The sequence below is a fragment of the Physella acuta genome, unplaced genomic scaffold (genome assembly GCF_028476545.2).
Source record: "Physella acuta isolate Inbredline_101_S28 unplaced genomic scaffold, ASM2847654v3 ptg000579l, whole genome shotgun sequence".
In the NCBI taxonomy this organism is placed as follows: Eukaryota; Metazoa; Mollusca; class Gastropoda; family Physidae; genus Physella; species Physella acuta.
Genome location: NW_026732098.1, coordinates 230,699 through 242,807, shown reverse-complemented (window position 1 = coordinate 242,807; position 12,109 = coordinate 230,699). Strand labels below are relative to the sequence as shown.

At 36.9% G+C, this 12,109-nt stretch overlaps 2 protein-coding genes across 2 annotated transcripts in view; both read right to left on the bottom strand.

The window, feature by feature from the left end:
• Positions 1 to 2,189: 2,189 nt before the first annotated feature.
• Positions 2,190 to 3,445, bottom strand: LOC131947008 (procyclic form-specific polypeptide B-alpha-like). Its single transcript, XM_059308088.1, has 2 exons — positions 3,335 to 3,445; positions 2,190 to 3,155 (listed from the first exon to the last, which is right to left on the bottom strand). Exons 1-2 carry the CDS (start codon positions 3,443 to 3,445, stop codon positions 2,847 to 2,849), a joined length of 420 nt encoding a protein of 139 aa, XP_059164071.1. The 3' UTR covers positions 2,190 to 2,846.
• A 3,627-nt stretch (positions 3,446 to 7,072) lies between these two features.
• The window catches only part of LOC131947030 (mucin-2), a 71,665-nt gene continuing 66,628 nt past the window's right edge, over positions 7,073 to 12,109 (bottom strand). The window contains exon 9 of the mRNA XM_059308113.1: positions 7,073 to 7,652. Within this exon, the coding sequence (XP_059164096.1) occupies positions 7,277 to 7,652 (376 nt within the window). The 3' untranslated portion in view covers positions 7,073 to 7,276. The remainder of the gene's footprint in view (positions 7,653 to 12,109) is intronic.

Below are 12,109 nucleotides of genomic sequence, written 5' to 3'. Positions count from 1 at the left end.
GGGGGGGGGGGAGCGGTTATCGTCGTTAACGACTTACTGATAGTGTTTTAAAGTAAATATTTTCAGTGGCCTATGATACGCCGCGGGTGGGCTCGTGTTAAATAATTTCCATTTTAGCGCTGGAAATGTTTTTTCCTTTTAGCTTAATTATTCAATAGGATTCAAAAATTTATCACATTTCTGATTTAAATTAATGTGTTTGTTTGTTGGAAATATATATTATTATTTATCAATTTTTAAAACTTACAAATGTTTAAAACATAAATATTAATAAATAAAATTTACATTAAAAAAAGTTAAAGCGATGATAACCATGGCTTAACTACGAGGTGAACCTTTTTCATGATTGTTCCCCATTGACCAAAAATTTGTTATTTTTTCTTGTAACATCGAAATTTCAAGAGAGCTAACTTGAAAATTACAAAGAGATGCTATATAAAATATAATTTTCGTTTCAGCGCTGAACAATGTTTTCCTGTTAGCTTCATTAAAACCATGAATAGTATAAAATTTGAAGTGTATTCAATAGTATTAAAATAGTTCTCATATTTCTGTTTTCAAATTAAATTTTATAAATATTTTTTTTTGTACAAAATTTTCTAATTTGTAGGCAATATGTATGTTATGTAATATAAATGTGTACATTGTTAACTCTTAATATTTGCCCATTTTAATACGATAATACATATTAATATGAATAAACAGATTTTTTTTGTTGAATATGCCGAAGCGAGATAACCAATGATCAACTACGAGGTGAAACTTTTTCATGATTGTTTCCCTTTGACCATACATTTTAAATATTTTCTTGTTACATTGAAATTCAAAGAAAGATAACTTGGGAAATTAAAAAGAGAGGCTATATAATTTCCCTTTCATCGTTGAAAGATGTTTTTCCTTTTTGCTTAATTAAAACCAATAATATTATAAAATTTAAAGTGTAATCTATCGTATTAAAATAGTTCTTACATTTATGTATTAAATTAAAATTTTAAATATATTTTTTATTCCAAATTTTTTTATTGGTTGGCAAAATTTATGTTATTAATTTTACATTTTTACGCTTAAAAGGCTTATTATTTATCAATTTTAAAAATTAAAATTAACATAAATATTAATACATAAAATTATTATTATTTTTAAAAAAGTTAAAGCGAGATAAGCATGGCTTAACTACGAGGTGAACCTTTTTCATGATTGTTCCCCTTTGACCATAAATTTGTTATTTTTTTCTCGTAACATTGAAATTTAAAGAGCGCTGGACAATGTTTTCCTGTTAGCTTCACTAAAACCATGAATAGTATAAAATTTGAAGTGTATTCAATAGTATTAAAATAGTTCTCATATTTCTGTTTTCAAATTAAATTTTATAAATATGTTTTTTTGTACAAAATTTTCTAATTTGTTGGCAATATGTATGTTATGTATTATAAATGTGTACAGTGTTAAACGTCTTAACATTGGTCCATTTTAATACTAATACAAGATAATACATATAAATATCAATAAATAGAGTTATTATTTTTTTAATACGTTGAAGTGAGATAACCAATGTTCAAGTACGAGGTAAACCTTCTTCATGATTGCTTCCCTTTGACCATACATTTTTAATTTTTTTCTTGTTACATTGAAATTTAAAGAGAGATAACATGGGAAATTAAAAAGAGAGGCTATATAATTTCCCTTTCATCGCTGAAAGATGTTTTTCCTTTTTGCTTAATTAAAAGCATGAATAGTAGAAAATTTAAAGTGTATTCAATAGGATTAAAATAGTTCTTCCATTTATGTATTAAATTAAAATATTAAATCTATTTTTTAGTACACATTTTTTTATTTGTTGGCAATATGTATGTTATAAATTAAAAATTTGTACGCTGAAAAGGCTTATTATTTATCCATTTTAACAATTACAAATAAACATATATATTAATAAATAAAATTATTATTATTTTTAAAAAAGTTAAAGCGAGATAACCATAGCTTAACTACGAGGTGAACTTTTTACATGATTGTTCCCCTTTGACCATATATTTTTTTTTTCTCGTAACATTGAAATTCAAAGAGAGCTAATTTGGGAAATTAAAAAGAGAAGCTATATAATTTCCCTTTCATCGCTGAAAAATGTTTTTGCTTTTAGTTTCATTAAAACGATGAATAGCTTAAATTTTAAAGTGTATTTGTTATGCTTAGCTTTCCATTTCATAGTGGAACAAGGTATAACACAATTTAAAACACAGTTCAAATGTAATAATCCAATATAATTTTCCAAATACAACAGAGAAACAGTGAACATTCACGAAAACACTGACTACATGCTACCCTAAGCTGACGATACCACACACTGCTTACACACTAGAGTTCACACCCTTGTTAGGGGAGGCCACTCTCACACCCAATCTCTCCGTGCCTACACGCTTTCGCTATGAACATCTAGGCCACGTCACACCTCCCCCCTAAAAAAAAGAGGTTTCTTATTTTTCTTTAAATTAAACAGCATTTCTAAGGTCTATCCTGCACAACTACTTAACATGTACAGTAAAAATTTTAACAAAATATTTATCTGACCTTTTACATGCTTTAAATCTCCCTATAAATAAATGATGGCGAGTAAAAATTATATATCTACAGTAAAATGTTGGACGTACGCATGAATTAACTACTTATAGCTTTATACGTCTAGTCTATAAGTCAACAAGGTTTTTTTTTTTAAAAAAAAAAAACATTTGTCATCAATAAAGCATTTGAATTGAATTACAATACATCAGAACAATGTTACTTCCCTTTCGTTTTATGAAGTGAGATATGTTGAAATAAATCTAGTCAATGATGACAATGAAAACTAGAAGCTATTCATATAATACAAGTTCGTACACCACTCTAATTTTGGTACAGTCTTTGGCTCTGGATGTCGATCTGGATCTCGCTCTGGCTTTGGCTCTGGCTCTCGCTCTGGCTCTGGGTTTTGGCTCTGGCTTTGGCTCTGGCTCTGGTTTTGGCTCTGGTTTTAGCTCCGGCTCTGGCTTTGGCTCTGGCTCTGGTTTCGGCTCTGGCTCTGGTTTTGGCTCTGGCTCTGGTTGTGGCTCTGGCTCTGGTTTTGGCTCTGGCTCTGGTTTTGGCTCTGGCTCTGGTTGTGGCTCTGGCTCTGGCACTGGCTCTGGCACTGGCTCTGGCACTGGCTCTGGCACTGATGTTGGCTCTGGCTCTTCTGCTCAGCTCTGGCGTCCAAACATTTTTGTTTCGATCCTGCTATCTTGACATCACAGTCTTTAACTATAATTAAAGTCTCATTAGTATCTTTAAAAAGACTATGAACTTGATACTGGATTAAAGTTACCTTCTGCTCAGCTGCCCTTGACCTAGTTCTCCACTCTGTTGACTTGTTGCCTAGATTGCGTCTCTGGTTGATTAGGTCTTCTGTAAGTGGGACAGTAGCTAGAGCTTTCATGTTGGTGGCGACGCAATGATTTGCTTCTGATGTGATCAAGGACTGAGATGCTAATATTGTAGCTCTAAAATTTGATAACTTACTTGCTATGCTAATGCAGTCCACTTTGTAGCTAGCAAGTTCTCTCAACTTCTCTCCTAGCTTTATCACTGTATTTTTAATGTCATTATTTATGGCCATGATGTCTGCAGCACTGTTCACAAGTTTTGTGGCTGTTGATACGAAGTCTTTTCACGTCGGCGATGACTGCTGCCGTTAATACTAGATGTTTTCTAGTCGGCTGTAACGATGCCGTTGATACGAGATAGTTTCTAGTCGGCTGTAACGCTGCCGTTAATACTAGATAGTTTCTAGTCGGCTGTAACGATGCCGTTAATACTAGAAATTTTCCCGTCGGTTGTGACACTGCCGTTGATACCAGACACTTTCCAGTCGGCTGTAACGATGCCGTTAATACTAGATAGTTTCTAGTCGGCTGTAACGATGCCGTTAATACTAGAAATTTTCCCGTCGGTTGTGACGCTGCCGTTGATACCAGACACTTTCCAGTCGGCTGTAACGATGCCGTTAATACTAGATAGTTTCTAGTCGGCTGTAACGATGCCGTTAATACTAGAAATTTTCCCGTCGGTTGTGACACTGCCGTTGATACTAGAAATTTTCCAGTCGGTTGTGACGCTGCCGTTGATACTAGACACTTCCCAGTCGGCTGTAACGATGCCGTTAATACTAGACACTTTCCAGTCGGCTGTAACGATGCCGTTAATACTAGATGTTTTCTAGTCGGCTGTAACGCTGCCGTTAATACTAGAAAGTTTCTAGTCGGTTGTGACGCTGCTGTTGACACTCGATATTTTCATGTCGGCTCTAACGCTGCTGTTGATACTGGATATTTTCCTTTTTGTCTAGGGGTAAAACTTCTCAAAAATCTTGTTGTGTTCAAATCCCGGACTTAAGCCCTCACTTGTTATGCTTAGCTTTCCATTTCATAGTGGAACAAGGTATAACACAATTTTAAAACACAGTTCAAATGTAATAATCCAATATAATTTTCAAATACAACAGAGAAACAGTGAACATTGCCGAAAACACTGACTACATGCTACCCTAAGTTGACGATACCACACACTGCTTACACACTCGAGTTCACACACTTGTTAGGGGAGGCCACTCTCACACCCAATCTCTCCGTGCCTACACGCTTTCGCTATGAACATCTAGGCCACGTCACAGTATTCAATAGGATTGAAATAGTCCTCTCATTACGTCACTACTCTAGACGAGTTCCTTCAATATTTTAGTTGTCGCCTCTGCTGATGTAGTGTGCCCAGATGTGGCATAGGTAAAGTATGCCTATACTTGATTGATTGATTGATTGATTGAGTGATTGTAGGATATAGATTCGCCTTCAGACTTTAAGATCGACCATCATACTTTTAGACTTGCTATCAGAAATTAATCTTATAATTCACATACATATTTTTTTTATCAGTTTTAAGATTCATCAACTCACTCTATTAGCTATATAACAACAGGTTCGGGTCCCACTGGCTCCACTAACCATGTTTAAGTTCACATCTGGCTTAAAAGTGACTAACCGCCTTATATGGACATACTAATCTCCGGCCAAATAGCTGATACCGTTACTTGTCGGGATGTGTTCTAAAACTACTTACAAAAACATTTTAAAACAAAGTTTGCTCTCTTATAATAATACAAAACTTAAACTGATCGTGGTATAAACTGGTCTCAAATCTGAATGTGTGGGACCTATCGTGTAGCTGTAATTGAAGAGCTTCACAATTAGTTCAATTAATGTCAACTAAATTTATTTCAATAAATACTTGAGTAAAGTCTTTATATAAAATTAATATTTTGTTTTATAAATAACATATAACAGCATTGCAGCTAAAAATATACACACCAAAAGTAATATGAAAGTATTTTAACAGTGTTTCTAATTAAATAACAAAATTATAGCGAGACAGACTTAATCAATGGCACAAATTAAATTTTGGTAAAATAGATTTATAAAATGTGGCATTCAATAGTTGGATTTGATAGATTTGTGTATAAAAACTAAAAATGTATATTTAAATACTAAAATCAGTACACAAATATGCCAATAAAAATGTGTAAAACGATATGTAGCAGTATTCTAACAAAGTAAAAGTAATATAGCATCATTTTAAAGTAATGATATTTCAACAGTTAAAAAATAACATTATAAATCGTGATTGAAAAAAAATAGGTTAGTAATATGCATATTATGAAGGGATTAGTTATGTAGTTTGGATTATTTAATTTAAATAATATTTTATATTAACGAAGATTTATAATTTCATTCAACTGCTCAGTCTTATTCAAACTTGTATAAAATTACATGATAGTGAAGGGAATGTACACATACATCATAGGCTGAAAGAAACTTGTACGGGTAAGTGTACTACAGCAGAAATAGTAAAATAGTAACAAAATCATTGCATTATACTTGTATATATGAGAAGATGGACACACTTAGTCTCAAGTCAAGGTTTGATCACATTATATGAGTAGATAGTTACAGTACAGTGTGTAATCGGGATTTGGTCACATTTTATAAAAGCAGATATACACAGTATAATGTGTAATCAGGGTTTAATCAAATATAAAAGTAGGCAAAACCTATATTTACACAACATAACATTGTAGAATGAACCTGTAAAATACAACCTGCGCAACATCCAGATGTTTTATGTTGAGTGGGAATACGAAAAAAACATCAAAACATCACAACGTGGTTGAATGTTTTAAGAGAAAATGTGATGAGTGACTCATTCAATATCATGAGTTGTGTGATGAATGCAGTAGAACATTCTTAAGGTTCATGATGTTTTTAAGGTTAGTGGGGGAAATGAGATGAATGAATGTGGTAACATCGTAATGTAATTACATGTTAAATGAATGCGGTAACATCATGATGTCATTACATGTTAAATGAATGTGGTAACATCATTTTATGCATCACTACTGGAATGAGAAAAACATCTTTAAATAACTTGACCCACTTTTGATTTTGTAATACATATCACCAGAGATCAACATATGCATACATGAACATAATCAACATACAATCAACAGGTGTAAGTAAACGAAGGGGTGGGGTGGGAAGCACCAGATCACGTGACCCAACACGGAAGAACGGCATCTGCATAGAGAGTACATGTTTCTTCAATGATAACAGCAATTATTATTTCTCATAAAACATGAAAGCTAAATTGGAATGAGAATAGAAATAGGAGTCTCGGTATAAATAAAAGAAGTATGGATTTCCTGAAGCTTTGTAAACACGGTTTCACAAAAAAATTATTATATTTTTTTTTTGTAAACATCAAAGTTTAAATACATATTACATATTAATCTTTAAAATGTTGCAACTGTTAGGGTTATTTTACAGATATTTTGGAATGTCAGTTGTAAAACAGAAAAAAAATAAAAATAAATGTATATTTAGAAAAAAAGGATCGTTTTGAGCAATGGGATTCACCAGGAAGTTTGTATATAAAAATCATAATGATATTATTTACAATTGGACTCGGTCATGATATTTCTGCTGTTGACGAGAGCCCATATCAAAGTGTAATTTATAATTTATATTGGATATAAAACATGGCAAAAACAAAATTTATAAAAAACAAAAATTCGAAAAAAACAACAACATATGAACAATAAGGCATCGTTGACTTAACATAAGGCAGGCTATTCATGCGACTGGTCAGTCGTTGGTCAGTCGTTGGTCAGTTGTTGGTCAGTTGTTCGTCAGTTGTTCGTCAGTCGTTGGTCAGTCGTTGGTCAGTCGTCGCTCCAGGTCGATGATCTGTCCGGCCACCTTGACCTTGGGTTATACGCCCTTGGCCTAGCTTGTGCAAAAGACGGACCAGGTTCATCGAAAGATCTCCCAGAATTCCTGTCCAGTCTTTGACCGTGAACGTACCCCGTGGGGAACCTGCCCGACGGGTACCGGAAAGACTCCTGGGACGGGAGGTCTCTGACGTAGGCAGGGATGGGGTGGGTGTAGACGCTGGCGGTGGGGATGTGGAACTTGCTGGGGGAGAAGTCAAAGTCCCCTCGCTCGGTGCCAGACAAGTGCTGCCCCCTGAGCGGCGAGTCGCGGAACTCTGTGGTCCGTTCGACGAAACGGTCATCCTCGCTGGTCGAAAGGTCACTCCTGCAACAAATAGGTCAGTGGTACAACGATAAAACAGTTATGCAACAAATATGTCGGTGTTACATTATGTAACATAAATCCGTTAAATAATCATCGGTGTCACTGCGATAAAATATTTAACAAATAAAACATTGTAATCGCGTCTAATTAATTAATTTTGTTTTGATGGGAACATCTTTTAATTAGGTAAATATATTTGCCAACTGCATTTAATTACACACTAATGTTTACAGCTAGTTCCTTATACAGGTAAAATACACAGGTGGAAACTACGGCTAGGTTTTTGTACAATACATCTCCACAGTAAGATTTGTACCGGCATGATTAATACTTGCTTGGATAGTCCAGTTTATAGAACATACGGCAGACTAGATGACCTTAAATAAGCTGAAACATTACTAACTAGCTCGTGACAAATTATCGAGTAAAAGTGATGTACTATTTTTTTTAAATACAAAACCAAGCACGTTTACCTCTGATTCGAACTCTGACCTAGACAAAGACCCACCTCTCACTTCTGATCTAGACTAGACACCCACCTCCCACCCCTCCTCTGAATTAGACAACAACCCACCTCCCACCTCCGACCCAGACAACCCACCTCCCACCCCCACCTCCGACCCAGACAACCCACCTCCCACCCCCACCTCCGACCCAGACAACCCACCTCCCACCCCCCACCTCCGACCCAGACAACCCACCTCCCACCCCCCCCCCTCTGACCCTGACAACCCATCTCCCACCCCCACCTTTGACCCAGACAACCCACCCCCACAAACTGACCCAGACATCCCACCTCTGACCCAGATAACCCACCTCTGACCTAGACACAACCCACCCCCCACCTCCCATCTCTTAGCTAAACAACCCACCTCCTGTTCCTCTTGTACATGATGAAGACAGTGAGGATGATGACGAGGATGATGACAGCGCCCCCTACACTGACAGCTACAGCAATGATCTCACTGGAGCCCAGACTCAGCTTCTCGGCCACCACGCTGCAGGTCGGACCTCCGTACACGTAGCTGCCCTCAACCAGACACCTGGGGACGGAGTGGACAGGGGTCAGATGGGTGGACAGGGGTCAAATGTGTGGACAGGGGTCAGATGTGTGGACAGGGGTCAGATGTGTGGACAGGGGTCAGATGTGTGGACAGGGGTCAGATGTGTAGACAGGGGTGAGATGTGTGGACTTGTGGACAGGGGTCAGAAATGGGTCAGACTTGTGGACAGAGGTCAGACCTGTGTACAGGGGTCGTACAGGGGTCAGACAGGGGTCATACTTGTGGACAGGTGGACAGGGTCAGACTTTTGGAGATGGTTCAGACAGGAGTCAGATGTTAAGACAAGGGTCAGATGTTAAGACGAGGGTCAGGTGTGTGGAGAGGGGTCAGATGTGTAGAAATGGGGTCGGATGTGTGGACAAGGGTAAGACGGGGGTCAGATGTGTGAACTGGGGTCAGAAAAGGGGTCAGATGTGTGGACTGGGGTCAGACAGGGGTCAGATGTGTCGACCCCTAAGGACTGAGAGATTTACGTTGGTGAGTGCGTTATATCAAGGGTAGTTAGTTAAGTGTAAAACATCAATCTATGAATAAGGATTGGTAAGTTTCAGTATGTAATGTAAACGTCTACTTCATCCAAAGGTTATCATTTGTATCCTAAAACCAAAAGTCTCCCTCAAAATCAAAAGTCTTCCTAAAATAAAAAAAATCTCCCGAAATCAAAAGTCTACCTAGAACCAAAAGTATTCCTAAAATAAAAAAAAAATCTCACTAAAATCAAAAGTCTCCCTCAAAATCAAAAGTCTCCCTAAAAACCAAAAATCTTACTAAAACCAATTTGTCTGTGCATGTGGTAAATTGAAACAAACACAGAAACACAGACACAGAGAAAGCAAGTTAAAGAAAACGTGGGAAAAAGGTTGTCTGTATATGTAGTAAATTAAACAATTTGTCTGTATATGTGGTTAATTAAACAATTTGTCTTTGTGTGTGTTTAATTAAACAATTTGTCTGTATATGTGGTTAACTAAACAATTTGTCTTTGTATGTGTTTAATTAAACAATTTGTCTGTATATGTGGTTAACTAAACAATTCGTCTGTGTATGTGTTTAATTAAACAATTTTATATGTGTATGTGGTAAATTAAACAATTTTATCTGTTTATGTGGTTAATTAAACAATGAATGAAACAATGTGTCTGTATGTATCGACTGACCTGCAGCTCGGCTGGTCCTGTGGGGTGAGGTAACATTGCCCGTTAACTGGACATGAGATGTCACGGCACTTGTGTCTGCAGGTCTGCGACAGGCTGGAACAATAGTAGCCGGGGGGACATACCTGGGTGGCCAGACAGGGGTCAGCTTGCACAGATTTGATGGTGTTCAGAACTGTAAGAGTCAGTGACACAAGAGTAGGGTGACGCTAGAGTCAGATGACGCTAGCGACAGGTGACGCTAGAGTCAGGTGACGCTAGAGTCAGATGACGCTAGCGACAGGTGACGCTAGAGTCAGATGACGCTAGCGACAGGTGACGCTAGAGTCAGGTGACGCTAGCGACAGGTGACGCTAGAGTCAGGTGACGCTAGAGTCAAATGACACAAGAGTCAGATGACACAAGAGTCAGATGACGCTAGCGTCAGATGACGTTAGCGTTAGATGACGCTAGGGTCAGATGACGTTAGCGTTAGATGACGCTAGGGTCAGATGACGTTAGCGTTAGATGACGCTAGGGTCAGATGACGTTAGCGTTAGATGACGCTAGGGTCAGATGACGTTAGCGTTAGATGACGCTAGGGTCAGATGACGTTAGGATCAGGTGACACAAAAGTCAAATGACACAAGAGTCAGATGATGCTAAGGTTAGATGAGTCATACAACAAATGTGCCAATATTACTATTAAAGTAATAAAGTATGAAGTTTACTTTACATTGTACTTCAAAGCACGGACGAGAATATATCGCTTGGAATGAGTGGATAAGTTGGGGGAGGGGGGGGGTTGTAGAGTCGGAGGGACGTCATCATATTGTTTTAAGCTCACTTGGACAAAGCATTTATTATTTTATTTAAACACTAGGATCCTAATCAACGTGATAACAATAATTTATAAGTACTAGGTAACGTTACAATCCACTTTCTGATATTTTCGTTTTGTTTTAGAAGCAATTATTCTATTTTTGGCGATGAAGAAATCGTAAAGTATCACGTGAGACCAAATGTGTGTTAAGCTGTGAGATCTTCATCCCAGATCAAGCAGAAAACACCCTCACAAGCCTAGCGTTTAAATCTATCGTTATAAGATTGAAAGAGTAGCCTGTATTTTTTTTATATATACCGTCAGTCATGCTTTGATTGCATAAGCAATATTTACTGTTACTCCCAGGATTTTACATTAACCCAAGTAAGTTTTTCAACAGGCGATAACCCAATAATAAAAAAACAAATCGCCTTAATACACGAGTTATGTCCCTTAAGTTGAGAAACAAGGACCTGCTGCCACAAAAAATAGGATGGGGGTAGTTTCTTGTTATCAGTGTTTCTTCCAGACTTTTTTTCTACGAAGAGATGCCTGGAAGAAACTCTGATTGTAATCTTGTCTAACATAATCAGTGCCAACCCCCACCACATATTATCATACATAACATATGCCGCCCCCACATTATGCCTTATGTAATATGTTCCACCACCCACATTATGCCTTACATAACATAAGCCACCCACACAGTATATGCCACCCTCACCTTTCACCATATCCGTGTTGTACGAGATGTTCAGGTACGTCTCGTCTATGTATGGAAGGTCAGCCAGAAAGTCACGTGACTTGCTCAGCGTGAGCTCCACAGCTGTGGTGTTACTCACGATGGCCTTGACATCCAGCGAGATGCTGTAGTCCACGATGATACTGCCGGACCTAGGGTCGTTACAAGGTCAAGGTAAACAAGGGAGGCAATGGAAGAAAATAAAAATAAATAAAATTATACCTAAGTTACTAACTGTAAATACGTGACTGTGATGTGACTTAGAATACTTTATTGGTAGTGATGTTACTTGTATTAAATTGTTGACACAGTTGCTACTGACGGTAGTTTATTGATAGTGCTGTCACAATTATCTAGGCCTACATAAATGCTATGTTGTAGTAAATATTTTTATTTTTAAAATTATTAAACGGTGTTTAAAGTAATTTATTAATAGTGATGTTACAGTAAATTATCGATTGTAATTTTACAGTAAATTATTGATAGTGATGTTACTTACAGTAAATTATTGATTGTAATGTTATTATACGTGACGCTTGCCTTCTTGTAGGCATCGTTCAGCTGTTGAACAAAAAACAAGATCAATATCAATAACTCTCAAGTTGAGTCACGTGAGTGATGTCTAACTCAAACTGTGGAGATATTAAAGGGAAGTGGTGCGATGTGCTGATGTGGTGTTTAAAAGGAAAGTAAAA